Source organism: Neodiprion pinetum, chromosome 1 (assembly GCF_021155775.2).
Source record: "Neodiprion pinetum isolate iyNeoPine1 chromosome 1, iyNeoPine1.2, whole genome shotgun sequence".
NCBI lineage: Eukaryota > Metazoa > Arthropoda > Insecta > Hymenoptera > Diprionidae > Neodiprion > Neodiprion pinetum.
The window spans coordinates 34,254,370-34,275,794 of record NC_060232.1 but is presented as its reverse complement, the minus strand read 5'-3'; the positions used below and the strand labels follow the sequence as shown (position 1 = coordinate 34,275,794).

Below are 21,425 nucleotides of genomic sequence, written 5' to 3'. Positions count from 1 at the left end.
TGTCCTAGCTTTTCTCCCTTTTTGTCTCTCCCTTCCTTTATTTCTTTATCTCCTTTCTTCCTTCCTGTCACTTTTATATTTCTCGGGATCATTGAATCGCCTTTCTCCTTGTTATTTCTACCCCTAACGTAACGGTGATGACCTCGGTGATAATTTCGCGCGTGACGGCTTATTACTTTGTCAATATACCTTAATTAACGCCAATTCCTCGGTATTGTATCAAGGAAGACAATAACCTGCCGCACGTAGCTGAGCGTAAGACGAGGCGAGGCAGATGGACAATCTCCAGAGCTTGTATACCTATATAATACAGAATTGGCTTCTTCCAACTCAATGTTTTCCCATTTTACCCTAACATCGAACTATTACGTCGTTGACAATGAATTTCACGTAATTACTCGTCATCTGTTTTATGTGCAAAGACAACAACAACAATAAGTGCTGGTACAGCTGCCAGTGATTACTGATTAACGTCGATACAATAGTCACAACCGTCGCTATAGACAACAACAACAATAGCATTAAAATGAGCGTCGCAAATTTTACGTCACGGAAATTCAATTCACGCGCGTTAACGCTGACTTATTTCTTAGCTTCTTCGCGTACCTGCCGCAATGCAACCTTGTGCCACCGGCTCTGCATCTGCCCGGGTTTTATAAGGTTCGCGGGAAGAGGCCGAGTGCATTATACGAGCGGGTAATTGTTAATTAACCGACTCTTTACCTCAGGTGAACGGTAACGACGTGGTTATAAAGAGCGACGTGACACCTCTGATGCGCGATAATTTTACCTCTCTCCGCCGCGACTCGCGTGCGTAATTATAATTTATACAGAATTATCTTATATGACACGCGGAATTTGTTACGCCAACGAGACCTATTCGAGCAGGTGTGTGTGCGTGTAATCTTCACGCGCCTCACGTGCCGCGCTCTGCGGCTAACGCCTACAATGGGGCTGATTAAAACATTGTTTTCATTGCGGCGGTGCTGCAGTATATGGGATTAAAATTACAGGGGTGTAATTTCCGCGCTTCGTAACGCGGCACGCGCCTTAATTCTCTTTATTAAAAACCGTAGATGCAACCATGATGACGACGATTATCGCACCTAGGCTAAGCGTCAAATTTAATGTACGATTCAGTGGGCGCGAGGTTTATTGGCAGCTGCAGCAGTCACTTTCGATTCATTCGGCAGATGCGTTTCTTTCGAATAATTCTCGCCGCCGTTGCGTCTCATGAGAAACTGTAAAATCATCAGCTGTAAAATTATAATCATTGATAGGTATTTTATACCTCTGACATTGCTTATCGAAGTTGCGACCGTAGCTCGCAAAGCTCACGATCAGATTCCAACCGCAACCGTCCCGGTGACTAACGATAAGTACTGCGGGAAGTGGTGCGCGTTTGACGCTTCAATTTTCCTCGGAATGATAGTGTAATGAATTTCCTGCAGTCACCGAGACTAAAAGAATGGGACTCGATATTAAACAACAAAATATGTGATTTTTTTTTCTCTCATACGATGCCAATTTTGAGATAGCTTAAAGTTTCGGAACCTGCCGCAAGATTCTCTTATTTAATATTTGCATTTTCCTTGTTTTTCAGGCGGCAGCAGCTCGACCAATCGGTTTACTGCAACTCCGAGCCCAGACGGACGGAGGATACGCAAAACAGCCGTGTTAATCCGGATAAAGTAAAGGTAATGAAGAGTAACTGGTTGAACTTTATTACGGAGTTATCTCTCTCTGTTCATATCCAGCCGGCTGTTGGCTTGCACGCTTTCAGGCGGCGGAAGCGTTTTTCTCTGCTTTCATTAGAACTTTAACGAGCCATTATGTGCGCGCACATGTGTGTCTATAATAAGTTTCCATGTACACGCTGCAGAGTTGCGAATTCAGAGACCAAAAAATTCGAGTCAAGAGACCCGTGTTCCCTAAATGATACTCGCTGTAAAAATTATCTCGGTACAAATCGTTGAAAACACTTCACAGTGACACCTAATTTTTCAACATTTACAATCCTGGCCGCAGACTTCGAAGAGTTCACTTTACGTATTTTTCGTTCGGATGTACGCGAAATATTTTAGTTTATTCGTGAATCGGAAAATTATGTAATTTTCAGATGTTTTCATATGCAATTCGCTATTACATGACGCAGACGACGCTGAAGACAAAGAATGGCAAGATAGCCGAGCGAAAGTCGTCCGGAAATGAGATAAACCGTTGTGCGTGGTTTTTCTCGAAATACGTCAAACTATTCCACAATGTAGCTATAATCGCTGCGCAACATTATACATATACGGAGAAAAATGTCGAGATGATATCAGACTTCGTTTACCGCAAACGGTTCGTCATGCGTGTATAATCATATCATAAATCCAGCTTTCGTATACATCAGTTGACAGAAGCGAAGGAAAACTAATATGTCAACCATTATAGGAAAAAAAAAAAAATACCTCAAAGCAATTCGATTAATATCGTCACAGAAGTTAATTAAAACCGGATTTTCTCATGTTTTCAGGGAACGACGCATTCCGACCATATGTTCGAGCTTCTCGAGAGGTGCCAGAGTTCCCGTCTTGATGATCAACGCTGTCCCTTGCCTACATACTTCTCTCAGGTGAGTGTTTAAATTAATAGAGTGACACGAGCGTTCACGCTGTACGACGCTCGGGCGGCGCCTCGACAAAGTTTTCCCGCTACTCGTGCAGCGGGTGTCTTATTACCGACTTACACCCTGTGCCCTTCGTACCTAGACCTTGTACCGTAGGTATACACTATCCAGGAATTGGCAATTTTCCTCTCGTTTCTCGGAAGAACAATTCTAATTTGAATTTATACGCACTGTACCGTATTAGGTGTAACGAAGAAGAAACGCTGCGTGTTTAAACTTGCTTAATTGAACTTTTCTCGCCCCTTTGTCGCACTGCTGGTTCTCGACGTTGCAAGCTATGCGCAATACCTTCGCTCATTTCCCATCCAACCATCGCATGCGTTTCACATCGTAATCTTTCCGATTGCCGAGGTCCTACTCGTAATAACACGCTCGGGTTTCATCGTCAACCACACACTGAAAGTATAAGAGAATACAGAGCTCGAAATTCGTTCATTATTATTACCGGTATCCCAAATAGCCGGTGTTTGCCCTCGGGGTGTAGCGTTGCTTGTTGCTGTAATTCTCGCAGCGATCAGCTTATAACAGAGCTTGTAACACACCTAGGCACACTGTTAGGTATCCTATACCGTTTAACAAACGCGCGCGCTCGCGCTCAGGCAGAGAAACATCGTTAACGATCTTTAGATGAATGAACCCGATTAGCTTCGCTTTTTATACCCCCTCGCGGTGATTTAGCCGAGGACTACAAAGGTATGTGCGTATGCACCTTGAGCCTGCGGCTTGTTATAGTAGGCACGTTACGTCGCGTCGCGTTGCGTCGCGTCGGGCTACAAGGTGTAAGGTATAAAACAACCAGCTACAGTGAACAAAATTGCTCCGTCACTCGGATCAATCGCAATTGGCGTTGCATTGTACGCGTATAGCTAGGCATTATAGCTGTAAGGTATAACAGATACATACCCTGCATAGGCAGCCACACGGCTTGCGCTTTGTTTCCAATTGGATTTACGGGGTGACAGAAAAAAGAAGACCCACGATCGACGCTGCTCGTATTGGGGATGATTTTGCCGGTCATTCGCTAACCGATCTCGCTATGCAGAAAAAAAGGAAACGGAACAGCAAAAAAAAAAAAAAAGAAAAAAAACACCACACGTATCGAATTCGTATCAGTCCCCTGTAGGTACCGTACCGTTAATGCATCGTGTACGCTGGGAATTGTTCACGATTCGAATCTGATTGATTAGCATAATAATTGAGCAGGAAGTTCGCCGCCTAGGAACGACACAATCGAATTAAGTCAAGGCCGCCTGCTGGCTCGACGATCCCGCTGCGTAAACTGATCCTAATCTTCTAATGAAATCTGCAATTATATTCTACTGCTCGCTACGATGCAACAAGGCCTTGGGCGCGTCTCACGACGTCGACTTTAATCCTGGCCATCCTTCGTGCTACAATTGCGAGGCGTGCCCAACCCTAAACTTCCTCGTTTGAACTGTTCAATCACTCTAAAGCCGGTCTTGATTCTGCAACTCCAAGCGCTGCTGCGGAGGTGAGATTTATGACGGTTAAAAGGACTGCGGCTCGCAACCGTCTTGCCATGCTTCGCGAACTCGGACGACGTACATCCTCTTCAATTATGACCACGTACAGAATGGTTATCAACATTCACCGTTAACCCAGCATAGTGCCAACCCAACTATTCCCTTGGGTCAGATAGTGACATACACGCCTGATTCTGATGACACGGACCGAACCGCAAATCCGACTGCTTCTACGACGCGCGTCGTTCGTGAATTTCGAGGAATTATTTATCACCCTATTATACCGTGGTTCGATGTGTGACATAATGTATTGAACCCACAACATTACGCGCTTTCGCTCACGGCTTCTGTTTGAACGAGGAAAAATCTAAACCGACTTCGATTTATTTTACGCTTTCACTTCTTGCACAGATCAAATTGAGCTTTGGAAAAACCAAGAATGTAATCACGGTCAGTTTTATCCTAATGAGATTAAACTAAAGATTTCTGTACAGGTGATATACATAGCGAGTTAAAATATTTTCACTTCTTTCACAATGCATATATTTTTCAGGATTAGAACTTACAACTTCAAGACTTACTGTTTATGCGAAAACACTGTTATTTTCTCGTTTGGTTGTACAGACTAAGTATTTTCCATTGGTGTATAATTAATGACCTCAAGTCTTAAGTCACTCTCTCACTTTCTCTATACACAGTACTTTCTTTGACGGAAGGAATTCCAGTATAATTTCAATCTTAATACCCGTCCTCTCAACCTTGACATTTGCCATGCAACACAGAAGTACCTCGTTATAAGAATTACACACAACTAATGTATAAATGTGTCAAAGAGCAAAGTATCCAACCGCCTACCTCGGCCCTGGCAAACTTCTGTACGTACATAACAAACTCGCGCATTATGCCCACGTGTGTCTCTCCAAGGGTGCTCAAACAGCAGGCCGGAGCTCTTGCTACTTCGATTTCCATTCCGTTTCCAAATCCGCAGACGACCGTGACCCAAGGAGGCCCGATAAGACACTTGGCTACGGTCGTTTCTCGCCATTCTTTCATACTCTGTGAAAGAAAGGGGACGTAAAAAAAATTCGGGATTAGCCGAAGGACTGCTGCGACAGTCCGATGCCTGAGGTTGATCCCTTTCTACTCTCCCTCTTGCCTGCAGTGGTTTCAAGTGCTCTGCACTTGAGATCACGGTTGGTATTCTGGCTCGTGTTAGAGACGGAGAGGATATCGCGCGTAGAACTAAGTGCTTCGGTCCGGTGAATCGTAGGACAACGAGATCCGTTATTAAAAATTGATAAAAATGAAAGACTGCTGCTGGATCGCTTCGCCGCTTCCACTCGCGGATCCGATACTCTCGTCTCGAAAATGCTGTAACAAAGAGAGAGGAACTCAATCCGGATTATCCTCCATGTACCGTATTCTCCGCATTTCTGTCCTACACAAAAACCCATTCATCGCGGGTCAAAATTTTATATTAAACCCATCGAGTGACTCTTTTCCTTTTTATCGGAATACTGCGGGGTTAGTTGAATTCGGTCCAGTCGACGGTCCTCCGATTTTCGATATAATTCCTTGCCGAATCAGTTTCCGCCGAAGAATGCGATACAAAATCACGGGATTTCTCTCTTACACCGTTCGCATGATGACTTCGGGTGAAAAAAAAACTTCCCAACCGTCGAGATCTTCTATCACATTGCACTCTAACGTTTTTGCACATCGCGTCTAGACGTTTGTCAAGCCCTTCCTCGTGTTGCGCCTTTAATATGTTGCGTATGTATCCTGTATTTCTCAACCCAACTGCTGTTAATGGATTTTTTTTGTCTCGTTCGTTTTTTGGCCATATGACCTCCATACTTTTAACTTCATTTTTAACACATGTGTTTTAAGTGCCCAGGTTCTTTTCTCTATTCGTCAAACGTGCGTTACATCAGAAATTTGTTTTACCACTTGGAAACTTGTATATCTCCTCGTTCTCACTTGCTTTGTAGTTTGCCAATAGGCGATAAACAAAAGTAAATTTTTTATCAGTCGGTAAACGTAGATCTTATTAGTTGTCGGTAGTGCAGATTACTGTCCTCGGCAAGAAACCAAGCGACTACGTCAGCTCATCGGTCGGTAACTCAACGCAATACGCATGGTCAGAGTAAATCCTCGGTCGGTAAACGTACCACCCGGAATCGGAGGCTCATGGCCTGCCTCACTTCAAATCTACTTACGTTTATTTCGCTATTGATTTCAGGCCACTGCGCCGATTTAGCCTGGAAATCGTCCCAAAGATGCCGCTGAGCAACTACAAGATTGTAATTTATCTTTGTAAGATCAGGTCCTGGAGTTCGTGCAAACTGACTTGACTAGTACATTGTCTACAAGTTGAAATAATCTAGCTGCAAGTTCCCGCTGTAATGCAAATAGAGAGGACTTACAGTACCGGTAACACGAGTTAACAAAACGAGTGGGTTGCAGTTAAGACGGAAACGAGGATGCGAAGTAAAATCCAACGAGCCAAGATCTTTTTAATTCCCGGAAAAGAACAATTTCCATAGCATTAGGATTATTCTGACTACCACTGCCGCGAGTTGTTTTGTTTTTAAAATTTCACTATAAACTTGTTGTAAAATAGCAATTGAAATACCTATATGAAAGGCGCACAGAAATTGAAAATGAAGCTGCGAATTCAAAAAAGAAAAAAAGAAAAAAAAACAGAATAACAAAAGATGATTGCGCAATTTTCGTCGATCAGAGAGTCGATACTCGTGTTGTTTGCCCCTCCTGAACGGCATAATGGGCAACGTGATCGTTGAACTCATTCTACGATGCATGCGATACGTGCAATCACGATTTTTCCGTAAGTTTATTATATTGTAATGCATACGTATCCTCAGGGTGCTAAAAGAATCGCGTACATAGCATTTGATGCACGGATCGTTGGAGTATAAATCGAAAAGATTGGCAACGCACAGGTCAGTCGGTCGCACCTAATATCCATCATCAAAAACGCAGCGACAGCTGCTCAGCCGTTGCTGCTGCTGCTGCTGCTGATAGAGAGGTCTTTCAGACGACGTATGCAATTCAAAATCGGTGTGTGCCATATACTCCGCAATTCTCCATCCGCACACACGTAATTGGCGGAACTCATTGTACGCCGCGGTTTAGCGCAGGTATAATTCATGTATGAATGGGAAAAATTTCGACTCAAGGCCGAATGCGAACTGCGGTTTCTTTCTTCGCGAACTGCAGACCGACTTCTCTCCTTGACTTGAAAATGCGATCATTGCGTTGGATCCAAGAAAAAATGGGCGTGCAGCTGTCGCGAATCGGCATCACCATTGTACGACGATGGTGCATACTTGCGTTGATACCGACACGCCTTCGTTATGCTCGACGGTGGTTGAAGGATGACGAACACGACGACGACGATATGGCACGATATGCGCAGCACGCATGCAAGGAGGCGAGACGCAACGTCCTACGGGATGTGGGGAGAGCGAGTCCTCTTCCGGTCGGCAGACAGGTACACCGGAAGTTTCGCTCCAGCCACCGAGGCGAGGTACACTAACCGTCATGCTAGGGCTTCGGCTAAATACTCGGAAAGATTTTACAGATTTCTTGCGTGTATGTGTGATGGATGCGGACCTACATTATACGCGCGTACGGGGCGGTATGCAGTAACCGTGAAGATCCCAGATTTCGATGACAGGATGTAGGTACGGAACGATATGGCGATTGCGGGTGAAATTGTTTGTTTCTTTTTTTTCCCTCCTCTCATTTTCTTTCTATGTTGACTTTTTGTTAGGCATCCGGTACTATTTTCATTTTTACTTTCGGTAAAACACGAGCAGCGTTCCATTTTCACTTGTTGTTCCGTCTTGTCTTTTGTTTGATCCCCTTCTATATATGTATGTACAATAGTACAATGCGTCGTAAAGTTCTTTCGCGAAAATAATTGCTTCTGAAGTTGAAACTAATAAACGGCTCAAGTTCTCGCGCTTCCGAGACTAACATCCATGCTTTCATTATGAACACTTTTGCACGTATATGTATAAGGGCGTAGGTTCTTGTACAACTTGTATATGAAGTTTTAGTACCTAATTAAAATTATGCGCTATTGTTTATCTATTTTCTTATGACTGTTTTTGCCACTGACGTTGAGCAGAAATTTCCTAATTATGAAAGTATGAATCCTCAGAGTTACGCTAAATATATTCCTGCTGCGTTATATATATATATATATATATATATATATATATATATATATATATATATATCATCGAAACTAAACAAGTTTGGGGAGTATATAAGTGAGAGTGATTAATTATGCATGTTTACCGTAAATGTCGAACTGTTCTTTGGATACAAATATCTATTTCGTAATAATATCTCGTAACTCATCAGTATAAATATAATCGTAAGTCAAATAACGTAATAGGGGGGAAAAAAACGTTTAAGTTATAACATAGAATTTTAAAATGTCAGAGATACGCAAACGAAAGTGAAGCGTATACGTAAAGTGAATCGAGGGCAATGTAGATTTTGTCTTTTGAAAAACTTTCTAATTAGATTCGAACGCCCCGGTTTTATACGTAAAGAAATTTTTTAAATTGAATTCCGAATGCAAAGAGCTACCCTCGTCTACTCGAGATGTCCTGCGGAAAGGAGTTCGGAGCGTCAATTAGTTAACCCAATTCTTCAATTCGTCCTGCAAATGGAATCCTTTCGCGTTGGTTATAGAATCATTGAAAAAAATCGATTACTACGGGTAGGTACGATCTTTGTGTCGTTTGTAGCATGCATTCTCCGACCATTCACCCGAGTCGGTTCTTTTTCACTTGACGTGGTTCACATCTCTCTTTTTTTCTCCCTCCCCCTCCGTCGCTCTCTCTCTCTCTCTCTCTCTCTCTCTCTCTGTCTCTATCAACGGATGAAGTTGATGAAAATAAAAATAACGTCCCAGGACACACAAAAGAATGGAAAGAGGGGGCCATCGGCGTGCTTCACGAGACAAGAAAACAAGTCGACCACGAAATGACATCCGCTTGCAGTCGAGCAGTCTTGTCCTGGCCCCGCGCTCTCTTCGTTGTCCGGTTTTCAGAAACTTCCTCTCGGTTCTCTGTTCCCTTTTCCCTCGGCTTGGTCTTCATTTCGTTTCTCGCCACAACCAATTACAGTCCTTAACGAATTCAGATGAACGTATGAACGTCCGCCACTGACAATAATTTTCAATGCTTCGTGCACGAGGATCGTATACACTGTACGTATAGCCGAAAAAAGTTTACAAACTGCAAGTAAAAAAATACATCAGTTTTCTACAGAAATCAGTGACTTTATCACAATTTGAAAGTCACTTTTTTCTTCTGTTGACAGAAGCTAGCCACCTGATCATTTAATAATTATAAACGTTTTGGTCATTCTGAACAAACGCTTTGAAAGGGTTTGTCTAGGAATGGTCTTTCACGCGTTGAGAAAAAGTTTATATTTACAAATAGTCAGAGGTGCTGCAGCACTGTTCTCACTTCAATCTCTTTCCAGAGAAAAACTTTTATTTGGTTATTAACTGTTTTTCGTTTTTTCGAACTAAGCAAACATGTATACTCTAACAGATGAAATAAGTTTAATATTATACAGTCTTGTCGAAATGGTTGAAAATTCTTGCCATGCATGAAAAGATAAAGTTTCAGTTACCTGAGTCAAGATCATTTGTGTCAAATCACGTTCGGACATTTTTATCCGGTAGTGTGTAAGTTATACAGTGACGTACGGTTATACGAACAACTTACTAGCTTCCATCTGACAATCTTATAGACATACATGCACCTTTCCAAATTACTTTCTACACGTAGAGGTATAATGCGAAGAGCAAACAGGCCCGCACCTGTGAATTACTTGACACCCAGCGCAGTCATATCGAGACGCTAACACGTTGGCCAAAATTAGTCAGGAAAGAAGAAAGGTGAAACATGGTTCCTGGCAAAGGTTGCCTGAGAAACGTGCACTTCTACTCGGCAATTTGTACTCTAAGTGCAAATTGATTGCAGGAGCATGTACGAAATTCTCTGACACCGAGGATCCTTTCACTTATGACGAACTGTACATTGCCTCGTGATATTTTCAATTACATCACACTTTGAGGATCGATGATAAATACTACCTCATATTTCGTACAAGCAATTTTTTTTTCCCAGGACATGCCATGCTAATGTCAAGTGACCGTAATCCTGGCTAACCCAAAGGCGATGCGACTGCAGCTTTTCCAGCAGAGCGCATAAAGCTTACCGAGTATCCGAAGGACGGCGATCTCCGATTGGTCGAAAGCCACGGTGGAAGTGCGCCGAGAGCTGCGCACGCAGTTCGGTTAACGTTTGCTTTTCACGCTTGTCGGATGTATTACCAGCAGAGGCCAGTTGGCGGTTGCGCTCCGTTCTGCCGCGGTTGGTTTGTCTGCGCGGTTCTCGAGCGTTTGACGTACACGCGGAGTATACCGTAAACCGTGAACGAGTACATACGGGAGGAGAATACTTTCTACTCTGACCTCATACTCCTGTTTTAGAAACATGTAAAACTCGGCACTCGTCAAATTTAAAAATGAACACTAGTAAACCGTTGACGCTGCCGCAGTTTCACGTGGCTCAGTGTTGTTCCGCAACGCGGATAATAATCCTAAAATCTCGCTTCGTCAGTACCGATTTTCTTCGTTCGTTACGAAAAAGTGTTTAACGCCTCGTGATCCCGTCATCGTTTTCGTTGTCATTGTCACTGTAATCGTTGACGTTTTAACGTGTGTACCGCATGTGAGGAAATGCGTAAGTTAAACACGCGTAACGATCATTACGAGTATCAAGTGCCGCAACGACTTAACAAATGACTGCAATTTTACACCAATGCATTTTCTCTCCTAATCATATCGCTCGTACGTTTTATTATCGTCGTTCAAGTTTTATTACCCCGTGCCTTCGATCGGGGGACAGAACGCAGCGGCGTTTCAGTATCGAATAAACCGGTAAACATTAGGAGCTTGGATATGATGGGGGTACTAAGGTGGAGGCAAGATCTTAGATCAGATTCTGGCCAACAACAGCAGAGGCCAACATCGGAGCAGCCGAGTGCCACGCACACTCTGCCCAAACTTATCATGCAGGTGAGTTGATGGTCGTTGTAAAAAAACGTAAAAAATATACTGCCCCTTTACGACCTCTCATCTCATCTCGTCTCGTCTCGTTTCATCTCATCTCATCTCCTCTCCTCTCCTCTCCTCTCCTCTCGTACTTTGCTGCTGGACCATGTAGCACTCCGGCCGCCTTCCACCGGACACTAACAATCCCATTGCGAGTTTAGGACCGAGTTCTCTGTATACCTACTCAGGCTTATCCGGACGCTCGGTAAAACTCGAGGTACATACCTGTTAGTTCCGTTGAATCTCGAGGAGCTAACCGCCTCTAATGCTTTATCGGTAGAACCAAGATCGGCGATAAGGTGTCCTTACAACGACTCTGTTCCTTCCTCCGATATTCGCTGCGGGAGGAAAGAGAGTCTCGTGCCTAGGTATACAATATTGGGTACCTGTTCCCGATGGTGAATGTTTCATTCGGCAACCATTGCCGCGACCACCGGTGGTAGGTACCAAGGGTATGGGGATCTGAAAAAGTAAGGAGCAGCAAAAGAACGAAAAACACCGTCTACTTTATGCCTCCATCTCCGCCTCCGCCTTCTCGCGTGTATGCAGCCAGGGTACGTGCGCTAACTTCGAACGGTGTTCTCAACCTTTAACGTAGTTTCGTATTCGTTGCGCACGAGCGCCGTCTTGTACCGAGAGAAGAGAATTGCGTTGAATTGAATTTTTTCGTTGTCACAGCGTCCCTGGAATACTCAAATAGTCAAATCTTCTCCGCGAGCAGCGGCGGCCGATATCGGCCCTCTCTGACGCTAATTGGTCTCGTGATGGATTTTCGTCTTGTATATTATACGGGGTGAAAAGAAGAAAAAATAACCGATGAGCGTGTGTCAATCGCTCGGACAGGGGATGTATGCCGAGTTTCTTTTACGATCAGTTGACCTAGAGAGAAAGACGACCGAGGTGAAAAAAATTCCTACCACGTTTATCGCGGTCGAAAAATTCCTTGTCCGTGTTTCGACTCTCTTTCTTCATTGTATAATCGCAAGCGGTGGATTGAATATTTTTCAAGCTATGTCACCCGGTTTATAAGATTAGTAGACCAGAACGTGTATAAGTAAATTATAAGGTGTTTCGAACTTTTTTATTATCATGCATATAAGTGCATAACGACACCGTTATACACGCGAAGCTACTTCACCTTGAGATGTTGATCGAAAGCTGCCGTAAGTTCTACGGCACGTGTCGAGATGGTTCAACTAATACGGTTCCACAACTGCAGCTACGGCACGCGTTAATTACCAATTATAAATTACGTTTGAGAAGGAAAGTCGTGTATACTTGATCTGTGTATATACGTATATCATATATATCATATATCATGTACATACACCTTCTTTTTACTGCAGTCGTGTGTTTACCGTTCAAATTATGTCTACGATCACTACCGCAGTTGATATCGTAGCAACATTATGAATCATTCGTTTCCACATAGATCGTAATAACATTATCGCATGCTGAATCGTTTAACAGTTCTCTGTCGATCGTCGGTTCGCGCATACGTGTAGCTACAAGTGTATCTCGTGTGCTTACCGAGATCAGCTCGAGGAAAAATATGTATGTAAGGTACCTACTTCGACGACAAGCAGGGGGATAAAAAAGCTTTTCATGCTTTCGCAATATCATATGGCCTGCACTCTTCACAACAGCTCTGATGTGAGACTACGCGGCGCACAATATAAATCAGCTTTGTGAGGTTGTTTTCATTTAAATTTATATTACTTTATCATATTATTATATTTACGATATCGCGGACTAACGATGCTGCTTTGATACGATATCATTCATTATTTTGATCGGCCGCACCATGGAGAAAATTAGATATGCGCTCAATCTCGTAGATCTCGCTTTATATCTGACAGCAAATTTGTCATTTTTATCGCTAACTGGCACAGATTGGCAGCAAATCGACGCAGTCAGGTGGTTATTTTCTTTTTTTCCTTTTTTTCTTTTCCTCCCTTCCTTCCTTTCCCCTTGATTGCAGGATTATAGATGGAGTAAAGACGCGCGTCTTATAATCGTTGCATCGGCTGCATTAGCGGTGTGCAAAGTACTTGGAACCCATTTACATATGCACGGGATAAATAAATAGCCGGGGAGAATTATAGTACGGAAATAGACTAATGCGTATACGTATATTCGTACAGTGTTATATTTTCCGTGGTGGTGAAGCATCAGGGGTGGCATCGCATGGCGCAGCATGAGCAGAACCCTCCGCTCGTCGCAGGCTAGGTGATTATTTTAAGCCCATGTAGCGCACTTGCGCTTCGTTTCAACAAAATTCCTTTAAATTCAATATTAAGATCCTCCTCTTCTATTCCCGTAGCTGACGACAGCAACGCAGCGCGCTGTGCACCGGCAGGAATTGCGATTTATACAGTATGTTAATAATTTTTTTCATTTTGTTTTTTCTTTGCCGCCATCTCCCGCGTTTTTATTTTTAATTCAACTGTTTTTTTTTTTTTTATTTACTCTGTAAATTACCGTTTATTACCGGCTAGCCTTCGACGTATTGACGCAGCTGCAGTTTCTACGCGTGCTCAGCAACTTGCTCTCTCTCTCTCTACAATGATACGTACATCCGTAGGTATTACATGCAGAAATTCACCTTGTAGCTTGTTAGTTGAATTAGCGCCAATGATTGCTGCCATGCGTACGTAAACAGACCGCGGTATTTCGACTATTGTAACGAACGTGAAAAATCTCTTTCTGGAACAAATGTCATTCAGTTTTTAGATATTTTTAACTTCTCGTCCTTCGTTTGTTCATTTTATTGTTTCCCCCGTGAAATTTCGGGCTTTGAACCACCGGCACGGATCGGGGAGGGCAGAAGTGACAGTTGAAAAAAGAGAGCCAGGTGACTGTGTCTCACTTCAATATCCCGCGCTTCGATGTGTAGGGGATCGGAACGTATGTACATTCAGCTTACGCTGGGCGTATGCGTGCGGACGTTTCTCGATGTATGGCGGCATCGCAGACTGACAACCAGGTGAACTTTGCAGCTGGCACATGCCATTTCCGTCCGAATATAAGTTCGGGGTATAAACACGAACGTTTTAAATGAATTTACGCGTATATCACCTACATGTACCTACAACGTATAAATGTGTGTATACTACTGCTGGCATGAATAATTAGGATATACCTATACGGTGTCTTTTACGAAATCCAAACCTTATTTTTTACATTAAACTACTTTAACGACTATCAATCTGATTTACACTTCCTGTTTAAAATAAAACCAATGCTATTATCGACGCCGGCTGCAGTATGCTGGGGATCAAACCGTTTTGTGTGTGTGTGTGTGTGTGTGTGCGCGCGTATCTGTACAGTCGGCCTGAATAGAGCTTAAATTTCAACGTAAATTTCTGAAAATTGATTTTTCCAATGATCACCGGTTACCCACTTTGCGTTCAAATTATTCAACAGAATATTGCGTCTTATTTAACTTGTTTCTTATGATTTCCATACTGACCCTTCTCTGAAACTTAATTCTTTTGTCTACGTCTTGATGGTTTTTATTATTCAGTGTGCTAGTCTTCAGTCTCCTTTCTTGTTCTTTCTTGTTCTTTTTTTTTTTTATGTTGTTCGCCTCAGCTATGGTCTACCGATTCCAATATCCGTAGAAAACAAATTTTTATGTAAATGAGATGAATTTTTTTTTCTCCCTCTTGTCTGCTATTTCCATCCAGAGACCCTGAAAACCCTTGAAGATGAATTTGCATCGAAATACTATAAATCTAAAACCTAAATCAGCGGTCACGCGGTACTTTGAACTACTGTATTATACGGAGGTATGGATTGGACGTTGGATCGGTGTTAACAATAAATCGTCATTTCCTCCACGGTTAGTTCATTTGTTTTACTCGCACTTCCTACGCCGATTGGGTGTGTGTATATATATGTGTCAGGGAAAGACCAGATAACACTTTCGAATTACGTGTTTGGCGTGTTTAACGGATTTTTAACCATCGTTTATTAAAAAGGTAAAACTTAAAAGTTCAATTAACAAAACTTTAAAAGAGAATTCAATATTTAAATATTTGATCGACACGTCAATTCAATTCCGGGCTTGTTGTTTACTAATTCTTCGTTCCTCTTTTTGAAAACAGCCGCCCTTCGGAACAATATAAGACAACGATGGACGGCAACTTCATTATTTCACGATCCTCGGCATATATATGTATATATCACAGGTCGAGTGACAGCCGTTAAACCTTGATTGCAAAGTTCTTCAATTAGTAATTAGTGCTCGAGGATGCGGTGACCACGCGGGTGTTGCGTGTTGAAAATTGCTAGGTTTCCTGAAATGTGATATATACGTATACATATATCCATATACCTATTTACATAAGCTTCTCCTGTGCGCGGGACTGGTTGATTAATTTCTTCGAGATCGGACACCCTGCAAGCTCAATGCCTGTAAGTATAGCAAAGCACGCTTCTTCCTCGTGTCACCGATAAATTCCGATCGATTTTCACCTACGTACGGTATTAATTTTTTTATAACTTGACCGGCTTCCGTTCAACGATCAAATCGCCAATCGCCGTTTCGTATGTACACGCGGGGCTAATCTTCAACGATCGAGCATAAAGTTTTTTATACAAATAATTTTTTACAACAAAATAAGAAAAAAACGCCAACCGAAGCCACGCTTAAAAATACTGAAAAATTACCGCTATACTCGCGTGATATTTCTTCTACTGATCGTGAAATAAAATAACAATATACCTATGTATGTATTACGTACTATAAATTAATGCGTGACTGAACGATATTTTCGGTGGTTTTCCTTATTTTACACGTACAACGGAAACAACAGCGGATTACAAGTATCCGATGAGTATCGTTACCGTATAGAATGATCGAAAAACGCCGTGCCCAATGTCGGTTAGATCAGTCGTAGGTACAGCTGGAACCGTTATCGTCGTTAAATAAAGGAGAGTACAGATGTAAAGTATTGAACGAGAACCAACAAGCGTTATAGTCTTGAATAAAAGAAAATACCTCTAACTCTTCAGTCCCACTGCAGCCGTTGGGCGTTATCATAGAAGCGTATAAATACACATTTATTCGTAATTTCATCGTTGCTGTTACTCTTGATACTCGGAGCCAAATTTCCCCTGAGGAAAATTTAACCGCCTCCCAAGCCGCGAGGAAGAAGTTTTCGGAAATACTGGTGACACACGCGGGGCGTCTTCGAACTGAGTCGGAGTGATGAAAAAAACCGCAAATGTATGAGGTAAAAGTCGATGACGCCTATAGGCGTCAAAGCGCTGTAAAGTAACGGAGAGAGAACTACGTTACTTCGATATCGGTTTATCTCCCGCCGCGTTACCATGCACGAAACAGGGGATAAATAAACTTAACTTAAATTATCACGTCGACCGAATCGACACGGGATCCGGTCCTGCAGGTATAATGACTATGCACAAAACCTGATATCGAAATCTCCTGCAATGACAGGTATGCCGGGTAATTATTGCATAAGCGATGCCTGTTTGTTTCTACGTTAAACGTCGGTTCGATATTTATTCGGTATTTTTACATGGCTCGTATCTTTACGGTTCGACCTTTCTTGTAAGTATAAAAAAAAAATCATACCCGCTACCAGCCGCGCGATCGGTACTCGCCTTGCCGCCGATTTCTTAATTAGGATCTAAATTGTATCGATAAATCCTTGATCTGCTGTAAATTCTCGACTAGGTTCCGCCGGTGTGCTTTCGGAATCCGGTAGACGTTTTTACCCGAAGATTTATTTTACAATGAAACTTGTATGAGTAGGTTATACAAGTTACAACATCCTTCCGGATTCACGTATCTATATCTACGTAATAACCAATCGCGGAATTGCAATTAGTCGGAAAGCGAGCCGCTAATTGGTCATTCAAATTATGCTTTCATAAAACAATGGTGCAGCGAGTTACGATGTATAAATATTTTCCTGCGGTAGCCGGTCAGTGGTATGTAGCACTTGAAGGAATAAAAATAAGCTTCACGGTAACGACGGAGAATCCAGGAAAACTGGAAAAGACGCTATTTTTCATGCTAACTCACAGAGGAAACACATTTTTGCGGAATCGGTCGTCCTTCAGTCTCGCCGTTTAGCCGTAGATACATAGAGTATTTTACAAATTTTGAAAATTATTACGACATGTCACAAATATCAGAGGTCTTCGTTTCACCCTGCAACCGTTAATTGTCGATGAAGCTATCGGACTTATTTATAGTGCTGGCGAGCCGATGCAAAAGTCCATTTAGTTTTCAACCCGACGCACCGATCACCAAACTCAAAATTGAGAATTCCAGCGTATCTGCCTAAAATCAGGCCGCGAGATGATCGCGATCGATGCGATTTAGTCGGTCGATCATCGCCCCGCGCGCAGTCAGTGAACTCGGTTGATCCGGTGAAGCGAACGCGACCGCTTCAACGCCTCGGACGAATTGCGCTAGTCTTGAAGTCAGGGACCTTGGTATCGATACTGTTTGGGTAACCTGAGCGAACATCGCCGCGGGGGATAATTTTTTTTTTTTTTTTTTTCATTTTGCACTACCGTCGATTACTCGATAGTAACTAAGATAAAACGAAAAAAAAAAATTAAGTGAAAATCGCGGGACTCATTGTCAGAATAACCGCTGTATGGTCGTAACGAAGAATGCTGTGATTTCGCATCGCATAATACGCGGTCCATTTTTAGCTTTTATAATTAGACAAAAATGTGAGGATAAATTAACAATTTTTTTAAACAAAAATGAGGGGAAGAGTCACAAAGAAGATGTATTCTATATTAATCATGCGGCATTTTTTATATTATTAACTATAAAAGTCTATGCTGGTGAGATACATGTGGATACATATACGACTGCCAATCTTATACTGGCCATTGAAATTTGGATAATTATTTTTTTCCCTTGTGAAAAATATACTATATATTGTGTGATACACGAGTGACAATACATATTGAATATTTTTTCGTCCCGCCATTACATAGCTAGGTTGTTATTATGCGAAAAATGTTGGAGCGAATACACCAAGCGAAGGGGAACGTCTCGGGCACAGCTCCGAAGAAATTTGCATAAAAATTATTCCGCCACTTGACTGTTACACGTAATGAGCAATTAACATTTGAATACCAGCAGAACAGTCGAACAACTTCAACTCAAGTTTTACATTAAAAATTCTAGTTTTACTCATATTTGATCAGAGGAGGGAGGGGGATGTTTTGGATTATAAACTGAAAGTCATCCAGTTATTGTGACAAAAAATAATGTTATATAAGGTATACCTTCCGAAAGAAAAGCAATTTTGCATTCGGCAACGCTGAATAAATGAAAAGAACGCATTCGCCTAGTTCAGTTAACGAACCCTGGCCGAGAATGCTTAGCAGAGGATCTGTTACCCGCGGTTGTCATTACCTGGTAAAAGTGGATTCCGGAGTAACTTTAGAGGGCGATAGAGGAGAGAGGAGAGAGGCCTGGAGAATGAATAATTAGAAAGACCTAGGAGAGCCTAGTTCAACCGTATTAATTCGGCTGACTGCGATAAATTTCCCCAAGCGAGACGACATCCGGTGCTGAGGATAATGAAAACGAGGTGATGAACTGCGAGTCAAACTTCTTATTTCCGTGCGACGCGACGTCAGCAGATGAAATTAAATCGCTAAATTAAAAGGATTACTATTTTACCTGGATTTCTTCAGGCGTACCCTGTTCCTTTACATCGAGTAGTAATATTCACCCCTATAATAATTGCAGAACGAACTTTGAACCTCTATTTCATTGATCCGGCGCGGTAAAGTGCGCTTGGAGAAATCGAATTTCAACTCGTTCTACGCGACGATTTCTTTCTTGTCCGGACAGCGAAAGTACCGCGTTAATTGCACCTGAGGATGGTTCATCTGCTACGTGACAGTGTAAATGGGGTCGTATTGCGATCGGAAAATGCCGACGCGTGGGGTCTAATTTAAGCTGAAATCACTATCGCATTCACGCCATTGACCCAATGGGGCTGACAATGTTTGAGTCAAAGCCGGAATTCTCTCTCGGAATTTAAATTAATTTCATTCCCAGCACACCTTTGTCGTATCTATACATACCGTATTATACCTATATGTACACCTTGTACCGCAGACGCGGTATCTGGGCGCGTCCAACAATATGTGAAGTGAATTATTCATTCGCGTGTCGGTCAGTGACTCTCTCCCGCTGCAGTCCTCGCTTATGGGTTATAATATGTTGAAGAATTTTCTTGTCAAATCCATTCCTTCGTTCGCAGCTAAGTGAATTCCGCCCTTTTACGTGGTGTTACGAACTTTTCTTACCGATCGTCTAGCCGGTGATGATCGACAAAAAAAAAAAAATTCCATGTCGTACGGTACAGGGTACCACGAAAAAATTTGTTAAATACCAGCCGCTGCAGGTCTCCATTAACGTATCACTACTCACTCGGACATCGATCTTGCAACGAAGCGTGACATTATAATCTCTTCAATAAGCCAATCTCTCTTGGCAATTATTCATCGAATACTTGGCGTAAGCCGGTTCAACGTCGTCGGTTTTAACCGTAATTAATATTATCTCGCATCTTTGACTCACTCGAAAAACGACGATCCTATTACCTACTGCAGTATGCAGCCCTATACTTTAGCCGACGAGTGGAGATAACGCGTTATCTTTCCATTATTCGAGGCTAGCCACGGATCGTATTCGGCTTGGTATTTAATACCTCACACTTATACCCATTTCTTCACCTCTCACGCTTTTGCCAATATCCCGTCGTACACGTTGTACGTCGTATACTCGCCGCCGGTTATATACGTAGAAAATTGAAGAACAATTTAACCCTCCTCGAGAACGCCGCGTCGTCACCGCGACGGGAATAAACGGTGTGTGTATAAGAGTTCGATTCGGGGCTTAACATGGCAACCCCATTAGTCAAGAGTGTATAAGCGAGGGAGACTCGCCAGGCTCGCCAGTCTGTACGATCTCGCTTGTTATAACGTCGCCGCGTCGTGCAGCATAGTATTATACAGGGTGTTGTGTGTGAGCCTAAGGAGGATTTAAAAGGTCTTCCTTCTTCCCTTCTTCCCTTCTTCCCAGATATAAGAGAGATCTCGCCGCGATTCGCGGGGTACACGCATCGCGGAGCCAGCCCTTTCCTTCTCTGCCTACGTATGCGTGACACTCGTTCTCGGTTATTAATACTGGAAGCTCCCTCAAGTTTTTCCTATTGACAACGAGCCGGAGCGCGGCGCTCCCTCCTTTTCTTCTCCTCTTTATTCAGTAGCGCAATGTGCACGTACCGCGTGTACCGAACTATCCTCTGCTGGCTGCTCCGCTCTCCTGCCTCCTGCCTCTTCCTTTGAATAGTCTTTGCCCAGCTCCTCGCTCATTGTCGGATGCAGAGGGACCGGCTGAATCCCTTGGTTACTTTTACGTCTCGCGAGCGCAACCCTTCGCCCCCGAAGCGCGTTTTATGCATCATGCATTCCATTCGCTCGGTTTGTGCACTCAAGGATTCGCCGGCAGGATTCATCCGCCACCCCCGCCGCCGCCGCCAGGCTTACGGATGACGAGACGGACGGACGCGGTTTACTTAGCTGCTGATATCAAGATCAACGACCAACCGCCGTTCTCGCAACAGACGCCGCCTCTCTGTCTCTCTTGCATGCAAATTTCAGAATGCAATTAAAATTTAGAACCGCAGAATAACGCCCTTGAGTCCCCTTGGGTTGTCGGAGTCGCCGATGCATCCTGCGGAAACAGCTCGAACCTCAAATTATCTCGACTTCGTCGTGACGTCGTTGCGCCGTTTCGCTTTTCGATGCGGGGTCTCTCACGTCCGGTATCGCGGATCTTATCCTGTTTCATGCGGAGTGGAAACGCACCTCGACGGACGAAAATACTCTCCAAACGATATAATTATATTTATATGCGTATTGTGTGCTCTTTTATCTGCCGCTTGATAACTTCTTCATCCTCCTGTCGCAGTTCATCGGGCACATCCATAAATCGTATTTGTGTTTTTCAAACCAAAGGTCAACGACTTGGGTGCAGGAAACCGCAATAAAACAGTAAAGTACAAATGAACGGGACGACTAG

General features: G+C 43.0%; 1 protein-coding gene across 5 annotated transcripts in view; it reads left to right on the top strand.

Moving 5' to 3' along the window:
* LOC124225029 (Rap GTPase activating protein 1) overlaps positions 1 to 21,425 on the top strand; it is a 139,607-nt gene that overhangs the window by 90,700 nt on the left and 27,482 nt on the right. For all 5 annotated transcript variants that reach the window (XM_046637416.2, XM_046637417.2, XM_046637419.2 and 2 more), the window contains exons 2-3: positions 1,604 to 1,697; positions 2,519 to 2,617. In XM_046637416.2, the coding sequence (XP_046493372.1) occupies positions 1,604 to 1,697; positions 2,519 to 2,617 (193 nt within the window). The remainder of the gene's footprint in view (positions 1 to 1,603; positions 1,698 to 2,518; positions 2,618 to 21,425) is intronic.